The sequence below is a fragment of the Crinia signifera genome, chromosome 1 (genome assembly GCF_055691185.1).
Source record: "Crinia signifera chromosome 1, ASM5569118v1, whole genome shotgun sequence".
Classification (NCBI taxonomy): domain Eukaryota; kingdom Metazoa; phylum Chordata; class Amphibia; order Anura; family Myobatrachidae; genus Crinia; species Crinia signifera.
In genome coordinates, this window is record NC_139217.1 from 222,483,981 (window position 1) to 222,504,282 (window position 20,302).

A 20,302-nucleotide genomic window follows, 5' to 3' on the forward strand; every position below is an offset into this window, starting at 1 on the left:
ATGCAGCCTATTCCTTTTCCTCCCTCCCCCTTCCCCCATTTATTTTATTGTGAATTTATATTGTATTTTACATATGCTATTGTAGTATTAAAATATACTTTGTTTTAAATATCCTCATTCTGTCATCAATGAGCGCAGTCTACCCTCCTTTTTTCCATTTTCTATAGGGACTGACAATCCCTTTTTTGACAGCTGCTGGTAGAGGCCACTCATACAGGCGCCCCTCCAGTTACTTCGGTAACTGACCCCCCTGTTTCTTTTTTTTGTCTTTTTGTACTTGGGCTGTGGCCAACTACAATTATGTTGTATATACTGTAAATGCATATTTCGATGGAAATGTGAGGATGATTAATTATTCAGATCAAGGACTTCTCGTGCACTTAATTTTAATTTTTTTGAATACCCAGTAAGAGTGTTCCATTTTTTGTTTTTCATTCCCCCCCCCCATATTCTACGTTAGATGTCTAAGCATCTGTGTTATAATAACCAAACACCTGTAATGATATAATCATGTCCATTATATAGTCACCAGCATACCCTAATTAGTTACTAAAAATTATATAATGATATAATCATGTCCATTATACAGTCACCAGCATACCCTAATGAGTCACTAAAAATTATATAATGATATAATCATGTACATTATACAGTCACCAGCATACCCTAATTAGTCACTAAAAATTATATAAAATGTCCTCAATTCATGTCAATTTAGTAAAATGTCCGTTTTTTTGTCCCACTGTCACCGTTCCCAATAGTCACCATAGTATTAATAAAGAGCACTGTCAATTATGTCGGTATATATGGTTATCATTATACCCTTTCTAATAATAATGTAGGTATTTTCACTACCCTTAACTGGTCACTATAATATTTGTCACAGATATACATGGCTATTATCGTGCCATTTAATTCTATTCAAAAGGCTAGTATTAATAACAGGTTATATAACTAGTTTATATATAGTTCACATTTAGATATACTAAGAGTTAGGTTAATTGTTAGTAAGTTTTCACATTTATAATTTGTACGTAACATTGGTTAGATTCCCCATAGGATGTTTAGATAGGTGCGTTCCACCCCATCATAACTGTGGAACGCACAACAAGTACCGTTGCTATAACAACTGGAGGACGGTACTTCCGTCCACATAGATTAATGTTGGAAAGCCCCTACATTCGTCTCTGCCCGAACCTGGGTTAGATGTGGACAGCTCCGCTTCCATATGGGTACACACTCTGAAGGGTTTAGAAAAAAACGCTCGGTATTTAGCGCTATTCTGTTTATTATAAGGGTGGAACGCAAATGCGCTCCACCACAGGGGAAGAACATGGCCCCCAGTTGGAACGCACGGCGGGATCGCCCTGCGTTCCAAGGCTTAATTAAAGTTTTTTAGGATATTCCTTATGCTTCTAAAGTTCTTTTTCCCAGCGTCCGGTTAATCGGAAAAAGATCTTTTAAATGATGGAAGTCCATTATCTATGAACGTAAAAGCCCATATCTATACTGGTTACTGTTTTCAGTTAATAAACAGGACAGGAAGTGATGTAACCACCTCTCCCCTATATAGAGTCTTTAGAGCCTTAGTCTCTCATTCAGCTTGTGGATCCCTAGGAGTCTACATCCGGTGGCCCAGTTATATGTTAGTGCTTAGAACTTGTTCCTTTCTGCCTGATTAGTCATTTTCACATATTGGAGCATGTAATTGTATTATGTGGACTGAATGCAAACCCATCTGTTTTACTTTTTAGATGGGCAGTTGTTTTAAATTGCTGACGGTATACTACTTGTGGGGGTGAATTTCTACCCTATTCTTTATACCCCGGAGACAAAGTGTTTTTTCGTTTTTTTATAAAAAGCCCTAATTTGATGGCAGTCAGTAAGTAGAGATTCTTATTAATACCTTACCCCTTTATTAAATAGGGGGATATTATACATATATATATTTTTCCTATATTTTTTCCATGTAGATTCTGCTTCATATGTCTTGAGAACAGAGATCTCACTAGTGGAGCATTAGTGTTTTTTCCTTATATGAAGCTACCAGTTGTATATATTCAGTTTTGCGTGTAGGTCACACTTTCCACTTGGATTTGGGATCTTTTCTCTTCTTATCTGATCCGCAATAATCATTCACTTCTAAAATAGTCATTTTTTGTTCTATCCTCCTGTTGTCCTTCTCTCCTTTTCTTATCCTTCTTCTATTTTTGATGAATTATATATTGTTCTGTACATGTGGCACTGAATTGCAATGTTTTATAATTTACAGTGCCAAATTTGTTACATTCAATACCTTCTCAGCCCCTGAGGAAGTCAACGTTTTGGGCCAACCTTTTTACTGGAAAAACCTTTCATTGTTATCGTAATCAATGTATTGTAATTTATGTGTTGCCCATGTGGCATCTTTTTATTAAATGTATTTTTTACTTTTAATTGTATAAAATTATTGTTAGCGCACTCTGAACCCCTCTACTCTCATTCCTAAACACGTTTGGGTCCCGCCTAACAGGGGATCCTCAGAGGTGCTGCTTTCCTATCTGAGTGCGCGGTTTGGGTTTCTTTGTATTCTATATATATATATATATATATATATATATATATATATATATATATATATATATATATATATATATATATATATATATATATATATATATATATAGCATTCAGTGTTTGGATCCCAGGAGTCCACATCCGGTTTTGCACAACTCTAATTGACTTCTATTTTGTTGCCGAATTTTGGGGTTAGTAAACCTTTCCCCTAAATTTTGACATACCTTTGAGAATATTGGACTACTACCACACTATGCTTTACTGCCCCTACTGATCCCCAGTGATTATCCGCATAAGCTATTTCCAGCATATACTGTTTCTCGCAAGAAAACTTCTGCTGTTTTTTTAAAAACAATGTCTAAGAAGGAAAACCTTTAGTGTGAAATTGCTTTGTATTGCTCTGCTTCCAATGCCCCTGATGAAGTCAAGCTGTTGACGAAACACGTTGGGCCTTTATCACCATTTGGAAGACTCCTGAATAAATGTTTTACGAATACCTTTTGGACTATTGTATTGTTGGTTCAACAAACTTGTCATATATGTAAATGAATGGGCACACTCTGAAACTCCTTCCCCTCTATCTCTAAACCTTTGGGTCCTGTCTAACAGGGGGCCCCTCAGAGGTGCTGCCTTACTTTTGTGAGGCGCGGTTGGGTACTGTAGTCTTTTTAATCAGGGCCGGCACCACCACTAGGCAGCTTTAGGCATTTGCCTGTGGGTGCCACTGGAGGATGGCAGTTTGGAGCAAGGCACCCCCCCCCCTGGAGCCAGGTGAGCAGCAGGGCGGCCTGCACATATCCACTACCTCCCCCATTGGAGCAGGGGAGCAGGGGGCGGCTGCACATTCCCCCGTGGATCCAAGTGAGCGTCACCCGTGGCTGCATCCACACCCCCCACACACCCCTGTGAAGCGGGTGAGCGGTGGGGCAGCCGCACATCCCCCCCCCCGGAGCAGGTCGGCACCCGCATCCACCACACCCCCCCCCCACCTGGGGCGCTAATATCACTTGCACCGGCCCTGGTTTTAATAAATCATTGGTATCTTTAAGGCAGTGGTAGCCAACTCCAGTCCTCGAGAGCTACCAACAGTTCTCATTTTCCAGCTCACCTCGCAGATACACAGGTGCACTCATTACTGACTTACACATTTCAAAAGATCCACAGGTAGAGCTAAATACTTCACTTGGGATTCTGTGAGGAGACATGGAAAACATTAACTGTTGGTAGCTCTCGAGAACTGGAGTTACCCCAGCTTTAAGGTATGATGCCATTGCCTGGACACATGGGTTAAGTCTAGGTACACAGAGATTGGCTGATATAATGACCCCCCTGGCAGATATAATAGGTCTGCCAGGAGGATCAACCAAGCTCTTGTGTACCTTCGGTAATGTATAAAACAATGGCACTATTGGAAATTGTACTGTTAAAGCATTTAATATTTCATGTGGAATAATTCCTTCAGCACAAGCATTCAACAATAGTGTGTCTAACTCACTTTTAAACTGTGTAGTAGGACCTGACTATAACACACATTGTCTGCTGAACGTACAACTTTATCGGTGCGTTCACTCAGTGACCGCAATGCTTGTCTCTCCTCGCAGGACAGATTTGAACGTCAGGGATTTGCGGTGGCTGGCCATTCGGTGGCTAGTTTATGCACCAAGATTATCGATCACATCCTCCTGTTGAGGAGAGGCGGTAATAGGGGTAAACTGTTACGTTAACTAGAAAGTGGACCTAAATGAACCTAAATGAAAAACTGGGCCTACATTGTTTTTTATAAACATGTGAGTTTTTTATGGATGCATGAGGATTCATGAGCTGGCTAGGCATTAATATACCATTGTTAAGATCCTACAAGTTTAAAGTTCTGTGATGTGCCCTGACAGTCTATGTCATATGTTGTATTGTATATTATTTACTAATATTGTTACATTGTATCAGTAGCACAGTGCAATCCTGTATATATTTAACTGTTACATAGTTATGTTTTTGTGTTATTTTGTGGGTGAGTGTTTATTTTTATCAGATACTAGACAGGGCTGCTGAGTGTAACTGCAACCCACCCGCCCTATGGGCTGTGTCTCCGAGTGATTGGAGGGCAGCTACTGGTGTGGTGGGGATGGGTGACCTAGCAGACTTCCCTTATTGGTGAAGGTGTGGCTTGTGTCCCTCCCGAAACATGTTGGAAAGGAAATAAAATCATGATTCTTCTTGAAGTCTGAGGAGTGCCGCTTCTCGTTCCTATGGTATATGGGACCTTTGCGTTCAAAGAAGGCACCGAAGCAGATCACGCCTTGTTCCATATGTAGATATTCCAAACACAGACCGGCACTGCAGGATTTATTTCATTGGTTTTTATTCCCTCGACATCTCAAGGTTTTCACCCCGTTTTCAAGAGCAGTGACAAGCAGACATTAAGTTACAACTTACCTTAAAAATCATCTGTATACCAATGGACTCAGCAGATGGAGGCCATGCAAGTGACTCTGCCGAGGGGACGGCGCACATCAAAGACGTCATGCTCCCAAGTGGTTGCCATAGCAACCCTTAGGACATGATCACCGGACTCCTCTGCCTGTAATCACAGCGTATTACAGTTCACGAAAATGAATTCCCACAGGCTGGTTGGATTTTTTTTGCCATCTAGAGTGGCTTTAATCACCAACCTGTGCAAGGACATAAGCTCCTTGAATTTTCAAGTTTGTATCCCAACATGGTGATGGTCTTTGAACTGATTATAAAGATGACAACCTGGAAATCAATGGTTCAGGGGTTGATCTGGGCTCCAATGGTTCAAGGGTTGGTCTGAAAATTGATGGTTCAGGGTTCGGTCTGGGAATCGATGGTTCAGGAAACCTTTTTTATCTTTAACATTTTGAAGTAGCTTATCAGAAAGGATCAAAGTATAGTCCTGTCACTCTGAGTTGGAAACTTAGTCTTAAGGTCTCCTGGGGGGGGGGGGGTACTCAGGCGGGCGGCATCTATGGTGCTCAGTAAGCTGTGATGTTCATAGTTTACAGAGCAAACCAGAATCAGGCCATGTGCAGTTAATACCTACAGTACATAAACAGCTGTTTTCAGTGCCAAGGAAAGATAACAATATGTATTATTCATATAATATATTACTTTCAATTCTGTTCAGCTGCTTGCCAAGATGGTAATGTATGTGTGGAGTGACATAATATTGCATGATGGTAAGAGATGGGTGGATCAGGTCATTCCTTGTTCATTATATGCTGGGTGCAATCATGGGCCTTTTATTGTGGTCACATGTCAAACTGGGCATCAGGGGCTAAATAATCTTTATCTGCCTTCAAAAGTATTTGATTTTTAATCAAAAGGGATGGCATCACTGGGTTTGGTGTCATCCAGTTTAGTAACTTGTGGTATCACCCTCCACCATGGACTTCTTCCCATATCACACCACATGGAATCCATAGTAATCTTCTTGTAGTAGTCTTACTTCCAAGTCATAATTCCTGTATATCACTAAATATTACATTCAGTGATATACAGGAATTATAGTAGTGATTGTGGCAGAGACAACAATAGTAGTGATTGTGGCAGAGACAACATATATCTACATGAGAGTAATGTGGAGGATACAGACCAGATTTTGGAGCAGTAGCAAAAGCCAGGTTGAGGTAAATGCTCTTGATGGTGGATTAGTTGTCCAAGCGATAGGCCAGGTGTGGGTTATTTTAGGGAGCACTGGAGCATTTACAAGTCTTGTTCTATGCTGTGATTACCTGTATGCTGTGCCTGTAACTTGCTTGCCTGTGGAATTGTTCAATGCTGTGACCTGATTTTCAAGATAAAGATCAAAAATTTCATTTGAATCCCCATCTATTTGATCCTTTTCACATGATATAAACATAACAAAATTAACATCATACCTTAAAATTTAATATCATAGTGCGTGCATGGTGCAATTTGGGCAGCACAACAGGGTCGGTATAGCAAGGAAACATAGACTGTGCAGGCAAGGCAATTTTGACTATGTTGCTTTTAATGTATTTGGCCATAGGCTAGATCGCATATAGTCAAAATCGCAAGTGCACATACAGTAGTTAAAATTGCAAGTACATAAAATCCATGCACTTCAATGGGAAAATGCAGAGTCAAAATCTAGGGATGTGCACTGGCCACTCTAAAGGTGCCCATACACTAGTAAGATTTGTCTTCAGACCTGGCTGGTTGGAACAAAAACATGGTTATGGATGAGTGACAGTTTGTCAGTTTTCCAGCATTTCCAAGCAAATAGACAACTGTCATTTGCTCTGATCCATAACCATGTTTTTGTTCCAACCAAACAGATCAGAAAATAAATCTGCGTGTGTATGGCCACCTTAAGTGTTTTGTGAAACATGTTTGGATCTGTAACTCTGGTAGTGTTTTGGATCTGGGTCTGTTCCAAAACACCACCTTTAGTGTTTCCTTTTTTAAATCTGTATTTTTCTAAAACCATACAAATCGCTAAAATCGCATTAATTTTTTTTTTTTTTTTGCACCTACGGTATTATTAACCTCAATAACATTAATTTACACTCATTTGCAGTCTATACTGAAAACCTCACACCTCACAATGTTGTTTTTAGGCCGAAATGTTGCACCGAGGTTGCTCGATGACTATGTTAAGCAACACAAGTGGGCAGTACAAACATTTGGCCCATCTACTGTAGGAGTGGCACTGCAGTGACAGACAGGATGGCAGTTTGAAAAACTAGGCCCCAAAGAGCACATAATGCCCCCAAAAAAGAGGTGCAAGATAGAATTGTCCTTGCACCTCTTTATGGCCTATTTATGTTGCGTAAATAGGACATGCACACTGTCTTTAACAAACCAATCATTTGTGCGACGGAGTCTGCCACATGACTGTGGCTGAAATGATTGGTTTGTTTGGATCCCCACACAAAAGAAGCAATTAATATCTCTTCCTGTACAAACCGACTCTATGGAGGCAAGATGTCATCCTTGTCCTCCGATTCCTCACCCCCTTCAGTGTATATTTCCTCAGCCTCGCAGATTATCAATTCGTCCCCACTGAACTCCACAATCACAGGTCCCTCTGTAGTCTCTGGAGGCAATTGCTGGTCTTCATTGAAGAATTCATAATTCATTTTGATGAACATCATATTCTCCACATTTTGTGGAAGCAACCTCCTACGCCACTCGCTGACCAGGTTCCCGGCTGCACTAAAAACTCTTTCGGAGTACACACTGGAGGGGGGACAACTCAGATAAAATAGAGCCTGTTTGTACATGGGCCTCCAAACTGCCTTTTTTTCTGCCAGTACAGGTACGGACTGTCTGACATGTCTACTTGGATGCTTTCACCAATGTAATCCTCCACCATTTTTTCAATAGTCACAGCATCATATGCAGTGATAGTAGACATGTCAGCAATCGTTGGCAGATCCTTCAGTCTGGACCAGATGTCCAAACTCACTCCTGCCAGTGGGTCGAGTAGGAAATTTTAGCTGTTTCTTCACAGCCACAGGTGTGGGAGAAAATGAAGGAGGAGCGGTTGCCGTGTCACGGCCCGCTTCAGATGACAATCTCCTGACCAGCAAGTCCTTGCACTACTGTACACTTGTGCCTGCCGGAAACAGACACAACATACGCTTTATACCAAGGATCAAGCAAGGTGGCGAGAATGTATTTCTCTGACTTTAATAGACTGACCACCCTCATATCCTGGCAAAGCGTATGAAGAGCTATATACTTTGCGGAATCGCAATGCTTTAGCTCCTCCTTCACTTTCTGCAGCTGCTTCTGTAACAGCCTGATCAGAGGAATGACCTGACTCAAGCTAGCAGTGTCGCAACTGACTTCACGTGTGGCAAGTTCAAATGGCTGGTGAACATTGCACAACATGGAAATCTCCACTGTGCTTGAGGTGCATCCCCACTCCTTTGCCTGCCATCTGTGGTACTGCTTATATATATAATGACTCCTGTGGTGCTGCTAAAGATATAATGCCCTCTGTGTTGCTGCCTATAAATAATGCACCAGCAGGACTCACCTCCGGCCCCACAGACAAACACAAATTGCAGCTGCCAGTATGCAAGCTTTGATTGGTTGGTGGCCCATCAACCTATTTGTAATGGCTATCGGAGGGGTGGAAGAAGCATGCACTCCATTCTTTCACCCTAAGACACTGCCAGCTGCGCTGACATAGGGTGTGTGGCAGTGAACGCTGCCAGTAAGAGTGTGCATGCCGCTCTTTTTGGTGTCACCCCACTGAATGGTGACACCCAGGTGCAGTCCACCCCCCCCCCCCCCCCCGCATTTTCTAAACAGTGAATAATCAAAAAACTGTAATTGAATCAGGATTACTGTACTTTCTTTATGTGCTGATTTAAGGATCCATGGCATACTGTAGACAACTATACTTTTTCTCCACTCTTTCTTTGTGGTTGACAACAAAACATCCCTCAGGTGAATAGAATAAGTAAAAAAAAATGTGTAGTATTTTTATGTGATAAACAAAAAATAAGAAAAATGAGTCACTCTTTCATGTGTTGGTGCTTGTTTAGTGAAAAGAGCATACACCACTCACACATGAATAAGGGACGATAGATGTTAAAACAGTTTATTTATCTTCCATACACAGAGTTTCACCCTGCACCCAAAGGTACCCCAGCATACCCTAACGCACTTTGAAAAAGTTGGGGAAAAATACTTAAAGGCATCTTTAAAGTTGAACTTCCAAATCCCTTGTGTATCTTTCATTTCATTAGAAGTGAATAAGGATAGCATACCCCCACTCACATCCAAAATTGTAGGTGCAAAACATATAAAGGTTTATTTCTGATTTTATATGTGTAGAATAAAAAAAAATTGTCAGACACCTCCAGTTTGATATATTCTCCATTTATTTTTGCCATAGCTTCCCCAAACACCTGAAGTTTATTTTTATTTTTTTGGGGGGGGGGGACATTTTTCTACTATACAAAGATAGCTTGTTAAGAACATATCCATCATTATGCCATCTTTATGAAGTACTTTTACTATTAGAAATACAGAAAGAAACCTTTATATGCTTTGCACCAACGATTTTGGATGTGAGTGGGAGTACACTATACTTATTCACTTCTAATGGTGAAAACTACACATGCCAATTTAAAGATTTTAATTTATTTACTTACAGCAGTTATCTTCCATTTTTATTGTGGAAATGCTTTTTCATAAAATGTGATACATATTTGCGAATAAGAAATTTGACACATATTCCTCTTTTTTTGAGGGGGGGGGGTTCAGTGCATTTACACCAATATATGAGAGTTCCTTCCCCATCCAAATACCAGTGTACACAGGAGAAAGATACATTGATAGGAGTCTCCCTACAACTTTAACAGTGAGTGTGGTATGCCATCCCCTCCTCAACTTTACTAGATAATGTTATCGTTGATTTCCTATGTGTTGTCCCTCAACTTTTTCTAAATGAGTTTGGCTATGCTCTCTATACTTACTTTCAATGGAGGGAGAAACTCTGTGTATGGAAGATAAAGAAACCTTTTTGACATCCATAATCATTATTCATGCGTGAGTGGGGTTTTCACTAATCAGGCATAAACACATCATAGAGGGACTTTCATTTTTTTCTTTCTTTGTTTATCACATAATAATTCTATTCATACATATTTGTATCTATTTCTGTTTTTTTTTCCCACTTATTATATTCACCTGAGGAATGTTTTAGATGTCACGTGCAAAGAAAGAGTGGAGAAAAAGTATCCTCACCTATGCCATGGATCCTTGAGTCGACACATAAAAGGATGTACAGTACATATACTCCTGATTCAATTACAGTTTTTTTTTTATTATTCATTGGGCCTTTGCTTGCTTTTAATATTCATCTTAACCACTTGCTTTGCTTGGTATCACCAGATACAACCACACCAAGCTGGGCTTTTGCTGACAGTCAGATAATTCTTCCAGCAGCTGCCACTCTCAATTTCTCTGCTTCCTGGTCCCATATCCCATGCCTGCTGTGCTGCCGATCACTGCTAATCAGGCAGCCCATCGGCACCCCCCTACCTGACCCCGAGGCAGCAGACAGTAGTAACCACCGGGAAAATGTAATAGAAATGCTTGTGTAGACCCCATACTAATATCATGATCTGTTCTGATCACTGATATTTTAGTAATCAATGTTTAACCGATGTTTAGATAAAAAAAATGTTTTTTTAAATAAAATTGGGAAAGATATGTTTAGAAAAGATGTTGAGTGTTTTGAATGTGAGCCATTAAGCACCAGTTTACAGTATGCACACACTTCAGTTACGTGCTCATAATACACCCATAATATGTTTATGCATCTGCATAGTCACCTCCAATTTTCGATTCAGGAACATCTAATATGTTTTCCATGCCTGCAGCTGAATTCACAATTGCAACTCTGTATGAACACAATACCAATGTCTGACCTAGACATAGACACAGTAAAGAAAAGTGCACAACTACATATAGCTATGCTGGACTTTTTTGTGATTTTTTACGATGCATTTTGACTAGAGTTTGCGCACCTTATTGTGTTCAGTATTTTGCAACTGCTAATATTCAGTAGTCTGTAATTAGTTTTGAAATAAGCAGAAACAGAACAAGCAGATCATCACATTATTGCAATAAAAATGGTGCCAAAAGCACCTCTACATGACATTAAACTTGCCAGTGCAACATGTGTATTTCCATATTGACTTACAATATTAGTAGTGCCAATGGAAATCAGGTGTGCAACAGTTGGATTAACAGGCAGAAGTGCATTTTCTCAGTTTGTAAATGAGGACCATTGTGTTTATTTTGCATCAGAAGTACAATTGTACTTTTATTTCATAGGATGTATTTAATTTCCACTAGTTTTATTCCAAAGAAAATTACTTATATGTTTGAAATAATTTACTTAAGTACATTAAATGCTACAGAATTATTGTATTTCTAAGTAAGAGCAAAGTCAGTATATCATATTAGTGAAAAGTTAGGGTCAATAATAATATACTAGTATTTGTGTTTTGGCATTTAAATAGCTTAGTCAGTTATTGTATGCCTTGTGTTTTCATGTCTTCTCATTCATATCGTGTTCCTTTATATTCACTATTCACTACCATCACTTCTTTCTTTATTTTACTTTATACACTTTTGCTTTTATGATTATTTTACTTTGTTTCCTACTACTTTTTTTGGTACCCTTTTTCATTTTATTTTCCTTTTTGTACTGCTAACTCCTAAATCAACATTTCTTTCTTCTCCTACTTATTTTCTTTTTCTGTATCCCTACTGTTCATTACCCATTTTTCCTAAATTGCATTATATCCATAATTCCTTTAGTATCTTCTCACTTTTGTATAATTCTACTGCTTCTATTTCCTATTTACTACATTTTAATCTCTTTTTCAATATGTATGTGGAAGTATAGCTTGGCATGCACAAAAGACATGATTAGATTGTATAATTTCATGTCTTAAAATAGAGTAAATGTACTTTTAATGTTATACCATTTCGATGTTATACCAGTAAGTATATAAGTTTTAATATTATTACTACTACTAATACAACTACTACTAATACTAATAATACTAATAATAATTATTATCTTTAAAAAACGTTGTGCAATTAGATTATATCTTTAATATTTGAGGCATAAATTGAAAACTAAGGCTATTTTTTACAAATGCTTTAGATATGGCAGTTCTAATTGAAAATTTAAATTTAACATATTAGTTTCATTTCTTTTCCAGTATATCATCGACCTATTCATGTTCTTTTTTCATGTTTCAACTGTTGCAGTAAGCTTACTTATTGTTTTTTTCTTTCCTTTTCTTCATGCTGTCGCTTAGAGCCCTACAGAGAGACAAGTATGGGAGTAAAACTAAATATTGCATATCAAATGTAATTTTTTAGTTCAATTTACAATATATTTATAGCATTAATTAATTAAAGGACTAATAACACTTATAATGAATATTATTTTTCTTCAATCACTACTGTATTATATGGCATCCTATGACTATTGTCCTTGATTAAATATTATTGCGAATACAGTAGTAAATGTAGCTTTTAAAAAGTATGAGTAGTGAGCTCCAACTAAATCTATTTATGTATGGCTTCAGAAATGGAGGGGTGCCAAACCATACAGCAGAGATTAAAGTAAGTAAAAGAAAATTATGTTTTGTTACTGGTCCTAATAAAACAATTCATCTGATGTTTCTTATAAAATGTAATATAATATAAAATATGAATAATATCATTTTATGATTGTGTGGGGAGTGAGAAAACAATATAGCTACCGTATTTAAATATGTTTCATGCACTTTGTGAAAGATGTTATTTTTATGTACTGTTATTTAATTTATATAAGAAAATAATTATGATGTTTGAACACATTTATGTGGACATTTTGTTTATTTTTAAGGAACCACAAGGTTCGGAAGTTTTCAACAAAAAACATATGAGCCAAAGCAAAAAAACAATGACATAGTACAATGCAGTTAGGACAAGTGCATGCCAAATAAATATTTTTGCATCAGGGGAAAAGATACGGAAGTTTTTATTAGTATGGTAGAGAACTTGCATTAGGTACTGTTGAAAAGAGTATGGAGCAAAAACGTCTAAGTCTAAAGGTGCCCATACATGAAGCGATCCTGTTTTGTGAGGTGATGGGCGCTCCTGCGCATCGCACATTGCAAAGCACAAAAAGTATGTGCTGCACTTACTTTTTATACTCAATCACATTGCATCTATATCAACATACACGCTGCCTTATCACATCACATGCGTTTTGAACTAGATGTTATATGATCTAGTTCAAAACGCATGGAGCACATTGCTCCTTTTATGGGCACCTTGAGATATGGAAAATAACCATGAAAGGAGAAGGTCCTGCTTGTAGGAGTTTACATTCTAATTTTATTTCTTTAATCTACACCTGAGGATATATAGTACTGTGTCCTGGCCTGAAAGTAGAAATAAAGAACTCTGAGGGAGGGAGCCAATAACATCAACTTCCTGGGCATGCAAATTCTTGTAAGGAAAATATACATTATAATGTATATACAAAACCTGATACATTCATAATAGGGCCATATGTAAAAGCCTGCGATGTGCCGGTTGCTCAGATATTCTGGTGAGTCGTCTTATATTTTTAAAGCAACAATCATGTATAATGCAAAATCAACTCTGATTTTGCCCTGCAAATAATTACCACTTTAAAAATACCTGGAGACTTGCCAAAATTCCCCACTAGACTATTACATATTGCCCAATCACAGCCTGGTATCTGTTATATGTTAAGAACTATGTGAAGTACAGGGATAGTGTTACTGACCTCACATTTGTTGGATTTGATTAACACCTTTTGCTGTACAGCAGGGCTGGGCAATTGCGGCCCTCCAGATGTTGATGAACTACACATCACAGGATGCTTTGCATTAGTTTTGCTATGTGGCCATGCTGAAACTGATGCAAGGCATGCTGGTATGTGTAGTTCATCAACATCTGGAGAGCCGCAATTGCCCAGCCCTGCTGTATGGGGAGGTTTACTGGGTGGGATAGTGTTCAGGATGGACACATGTTTTTGTAACCTTATTTAATCAGTATAGGTATGGACACCAGTCTTTTAGGAGGCTAGTATATAAAGAATCAAGTTATAGAGTGTTGACTTAATCTAATCTAATCAATAATCAATTATACCGGTATTAATCCGAAGGAAAACAAAAGGCAAACAATAAACCAACATTACTACCAAATAACTGCATTTCCAGCACAAAACGCATGATCATTATGTTGCATCTCCTCACCTTTACCATGAGAACAGCTGGACCAGGCCCACCACCCATATGTATGAGAACACCAGGACTGTTCCCAGGCATACGCCTCATATTGAGCTGGGAGCTATGGGGGGAGAGCACAAGGGTAGACAACACTTCCAGCAAATGTGAATGTGCTCCCCACTCTCTCATCCACCTGTACTGCTCCCATGAGACAAAGATATTTATGAATCTATTAAAATAATGACTCCCAATTTTTTTCCCTCCACTAGTGTATTTCTACCCAACCATCTGCTATTCCTGTAATGTGTACCTCCACTGATTGCACACCCTGCCAACAGTGGCCAACACAGTGCACCTAAGATGGCTGCATCATCTGCTACCTTGTTAGGTTGAAATACACAACTTGTGGAAGTTATTATCCAAAATGCCTGCAGCAACACATTGCCTACTGTGCTTTATTTTATGTCTGTGTGACTCATCTATTGCTGTACTACCCAAATTCTATGTATTATGTGCATTGTTTTGATGTCTGTAAAGCTCCTTGAGTCCTGTTGGAGAAAGTGTCCTATATAAATAAATACTTACTATAACATATTGCCCAAGTCTAAATATAACACCTCTATTTTGGACTTACATCATTATATACAGATGGAGCCAGCCTCATGGAGTCTGTCCCCAGCGCGCCAATCGCCGCAGTGTACCAGATATTCTGGTGCGCTTGTGTCTCCCACACTCTCGTGCACCATTGCCGGCAATGGCCGTGCATCCATGTGCACTAGTGCGCCACCCTCAAGACTGTAGTGGTTGGCATGCCAGCGGCAATGATGGGGCTGTCCCCATCTGTATATCTTTTATTTAAGTTGTCTCACAGTAGTCAAGGTCTAAAGTAGAGTCCAGCCATGAAGCAGAACTTGATGACAGAGGTACATCTGAATACTGAATATACAGTAAAACCACAGTAAGCATAGGGCCTGATTCTGAATTGTATACAAAGTGCTGGCAAATGCAGACATCCACAGATTCCAAATTCACTACCTAATGCTAAAACAAGTATACAGTCTATTTTTGTCTCTAAAAATCTTCATGTGTGTGTATTGCTCTGTATTTTTCCACCACTGCCACCTACTGTAATTTATCAGCAAAAGAGCCATCTGAAACAAGCATTCTAGTCTGCATGGATCAAACATGCAGAGAAGTGGGCTATACACCTTCAAGACTTTCCTGACACTCCCTTGAGATAAATCTGTTCTTTACATCCAATGGTAATTATTATTATTACTATTCATATTACTATTATCCTTTATTTATATGGTGCCACAAGGGATCCGCAGGCCCACTTACACAGTACAAATAAGAATATCACTAAACAGTTTCTTACAGTTAAAGACAAAGGTACAGGGCACAGAAACATACTGTATATATTTCAGCATTTGACACTGAAATAAGTATTAAGGTGACAGAAAACCATGGGATCTGGTGCCATCAAAGATGGTTTAAATAAGAGAAAGAAAACAACTTGAGGGAAGGAAATTGCCCAATTGCTGCTCATAAATGCCAATTTGAAGGACACAGCCATCCAATAATGCACAGAGCAGGCTACACTCTTTTGTATTGTCCATGAAGGTGCAGGTATGGTCCATGAAGGTGGATACTGTATGCATGGTGTGTGCCTGCAATTGCTTCTTGGAGTGCACACACAGTTTATTGGTAACTGCAATACCTCCAAAAATGTTTTATGTTTTACCCACCCCAATTTTTTGGCTTTTTTTCAGAAATGTTTGCATATTCCAGGAAATAAAATGTATTCTTTGATAACATGTCAAATAAAATGTAACCACAAAGACATACTTCAACATTAATCCACCTTCACCTCCGTATCATCATGAAATACCCCTTCCCCCTCCAGTGCTCACCTTGCCGCTGGCACCGATTGTTCTCCATGCTACACTGCCACTGCTCAATCGAGTATAAGCCACTGGGGGCTTTTTCAGCATAAACTATTTGAGTATATATATATATATATATATATATATATAATCCTTACATTTGGACTAAGTATATATATATATATATTTCTATTTATATGTCTCTGTGGGCCTTATTCTGATCGGTGCGGCCGGATCCGATTATGCGGCCAGGACCGTGCGTGCGAAACCCCGCCTTCCATATGGATCGCAAACTCCGTCCGTACGCGGTAAGAAGCTGGCCGAACGGACCGCACGTGTATTTTTCACGGAATACGCCTCCTCCATCTAAGGGAACCTCCCCCATCATTCGATGGGGGACCGAGTGCTCCACCAGCTCCCGCAACCTCAGACCACACGGACATTTTTCCGTGCAAAAGCAGGGATCTGGGCGGGCAGCTGACATCCGGCGATGTCATATGTCCGCCCCCTACACGTGCGTCACGGCCGCATTACCATACGTACGCCCAGCGTTTGCATGGGAACGCCCATGAAACGCGGGCATATGCATATGGTAATGAGCCCAAATAGCCCTTCACGCCCCTCTCCACCCATTGTTCGGAGTGTTCACATATCATGCGGGATTTGGCCGTACGCCCCGCTCGCACATGCGCAGACACAAAACATCGGCGGGCCAAACGCACGCGGATATATCCGCACCGAGCAGAATAAGGGCCTGTATGAGAAGCACTCGCAGGATGGGTATAGCAGGTATCAAAAAAACGAATGGACACAGCTACTAGTGACCGTTGTGTCCATTCATTTTTTGATACCTGACATTGGTTCACCTTCCACCCGGGCAAGTTGTTGCTGAAAAGTAAATTGAGTGCCTGATATCTGTTCTGCATAATTATTATATATCAGCGGTGGTGCGGTACTCAGCAATAAAACAATCCAGGCAGTGGAGTTACCATGTTTCAGTTCTTATTTTAGAACTTTTTTCACACTTTTTGTACACTTGAAAAAAGTTCAAAATAAGAACTGAAACATTGTGGTAACCCCACTGCCTGTATTGTTTTATTTCTATGTGCCGCACTGCCGCCGATATATGTTATTCCATTGTGAAGGCACCTACACTATATATATATACATTCAGACATTGGATTCACTCCTGTTGGACTGCTACACTGGGTTTATCCCTATATTGTTGAATCCTGACACCTGAGATTGTGTCTCGTGATCGCTGGATCAGTATCGACTCAAGACAAGTGTTTATTAAGCATAGTGACGACACAAAAAAAAGTGATGACACAAAAAAACTGTCAAAATTTTTCCCTACGGTTGACGTAGTGGTAAATGGCTCCCCTGATATGAAGAAATATGTCGGGTCCTTTTCCACCTTGAAATAACAACATTGGAATGCCATGTCTGATTTGTATATTTAAGTTTTAATACATTTTATATAGAACATTTATTGTGTAAAGTCTACACTCTAAAGGTGGTGGCTAATTAGCATTAGCGCACTCTATATCCATCTCCATATATATATATATATATATATATATATATATATAGAGAGAGAGAGAGACAGATAGAGAGCGCCAAAGGTTTCCACCACCTTATGTGTGATGAACAGATTGTTTAAGTATAAAAAAACATATAAACGTTTCTGAAATTTAACAGTTTTTATTAAAAAGTTGTAAAATAGTGTGGTATCTTAATTCATTTCTTTGAAGACTATTACAACCCAACCCGTTTCGTCTTTAGAAAGACTTCATCGGGGTTTTTTTTAAAAGATAAACACAATAAAAGAATAAATGAAGACAGATATGGAGTTTTCTAACCATATGGTAAATGTCGATTTTTTTTGGAAGAAATCGCAATCTTTAATAGGTGGTAAATATGAGTTTGGAGGTTACTGTTCCATACAGGATGAAACAATTATTGGTCCCATATTCAGCCCCTTCTAGGTATAAGGAGTCTTGCATAAGATGTAGGTCGGCAATTGCCGTATGACAAGGGTGTAGTTCAAAAAGTGATACTTCAGGACGGTCTGTATAAACGCCCTTAGGGGTCAAACGAATACCTCAATATCTTCCAGATGATAACATAATGATGAAGCAGGAGGATTAAATGATGATAAATGTAGAATCTGCAATATAGTAGCAATGTGGGGATCAGCAACATCCAATCCCCACATTGCTATTATATTGCAGATCCCGATTTTGAAGAGCCATCCCTTAGGGTACATTCACAGAGGCTGTTTTCAAGTGTGAAAACAGTTCTACATTTATCATCATTTAATCATCCTGCTTCATTATTATGTTATCATCTGGAAGATATTGAGGTATTCGTTTGACCCCTAAGGGCGTTTATACAGACCGCCCTGAAGTATCACTTTTTGAACTACACCCTTGTCATACGGCAATTGCCGACCTACATCTTATGCAAGACTCCTTATACCTAGAAGGGGCTGAATATGGGACCAATAATTGTTTCATCCTGTATGGAACAGAAACCTCCAAACTCATATTTACCACCTATTAAAGATTGCGATTTCTTCCAAAAAATCGACATTCACTATATGGTTAGAAAACTCCATATCTGTCTTCATTTATTCTTTTATTGTGTTTATCTTTTTAAAAAAAACCTGATGAAGTCTTTCTAAAGACGAAACGCGTTGGGTTGTCATTGTCTTCAAAGAAATGAATTAAGATACCACACTATTTTACAACTTTTTACTAAAAACTGTTAAATTTCAGAAACATTTATATGTTTTTTTTATACTTGAACAATCTGTTCATCACACATAAGGTGGTGGAAACCTTTGGCGCTCTCTATCTATCTCTATACCCATACCTTTTTGTCTCCCACTAACAGGGGGGTCTTTTTAGAGTAGCAGCCTTCTTTGTAGCGTGACTAGAGTCATTCCTGGCTGTATGTATATATATAAGTCCTTCAGGAACTGCACTCCTCAAATGATTCACATGTGGGGTGCCATCCACAGGTACCCAAACTTAGGTCCCCATACAACAATTCCTCATGTTGGCGGCACTCACTTCCAAAAAAATGCTCAGAGGGTCATCAATTCATTAATCAACGTTTTGAAGCTTCATTGTGTGTGCTTCTTCATCAGGACATAAAAATACAATACATCGAACAGCATATTTATACATACCATCCCATGTGTCCATCCCCTCACCTTTTCCTGCGTTCGCCCCACGGACCTGGCGGGTGACATCACCGGCACGCGCCGGCGCATCCACCTGACCCGTCAGAGACGCGTTGCCATGGAGACACACAGTAGCAGCATCTAAAGGCCCCCATACACTAGCCGATTTTGGTCAGATTTCGGCCAGATCAGTCGGATCTGGCCGAAATCGGACCAAAATCGGCTAGTTTTGATGTCCCCTCAGATCCGATGCGCGGTCCCGTGCGCATCGGATCTGCGTCGGGTGGTCGGACCTGCTGCACGTCCGACCACCCGACTTGGGACCTAGTGGGGCGGCGCGGCGGTGGAGGGAGCAGGGGGGCTGGGGACGCTGCGGGGGACACAGGCGGCATAGAGCTGGGAGCTGTCAATACTGAATAAAAAAAAAAAGCCCATACAATGAATGGGCGGCCTGTGATTGGCTGAGCGCTCTCTCAGCCAGTCAGCAATTGGCTGAGAGAGCGCTCAGCCAATCACAGGCTGCCCATTCATTGTATAGGCTTTTTTATCTAGCACTGACAGCTCCCGGCTCCCTCTGCCCGGCCTCTATGCTGCCTGTGTCCCCCGCAGCGTCCCCAGCCCCCCCCCCCCCCTGCTCCCACCAGCAGCCCTGCTCTGTAGCCCCCCCCCCCCCCCGCTCCCCGGGTTTTTTACATGTGATAAATCGAGACGATTTATCACATGTAAAAAATGGCACATCAAGTGCCAATCTAATCAAGCTCCCACGGGGAGCAGCCGGGGAAGCTCAGGGGGAAGTCGGGGGCTAGTGTATGGGGGCCTTAAGTCCCGTACGCCGGGCTCAGACCGCTGACATTAAAAACAACATATTATGTGCAAAACATTAAACAATTGCCTGA

General features: G+C 39.9%; 1 protein-coding gene across 20 annotated transcripts in view; it reads left to right on the forward strand.

Annotated features, from left to right (window-relative positions):
- ADGRL3 (adhesion G protein-coupled receptor L3) overlaps nucleotides 1-20,302 on the forward strand; it is a 1,133,398-nt gene that overhangs the window by 1,020,141 nt on the left and 92,955 nt on the right. For 9 of the 20 annotated variants that reach the window (XM_083179292.1, XM_083179295.1, XM_083179293.1 and 6 more), the window contains one exon: nucleotides 12,399-12,416. The exons of 6 other annotated variants lie outside the window; for them this stretch is intronic. In XM_083179292.1, coding sequence (XP_083035418.1) covers nucleotides 12,399-12,416 — 18 coding nt within the window. Of the gene's footprint in view, nucleotides 1-12,398; nucleotides 12,451-20,302 lie in introns of all 20 variants that reach the window. 5 more of the 20 variants (XM_083179302.1, XM_083179306.1, XM_083179303.1 and 2 more) reach the window with 1 other exon arrangement.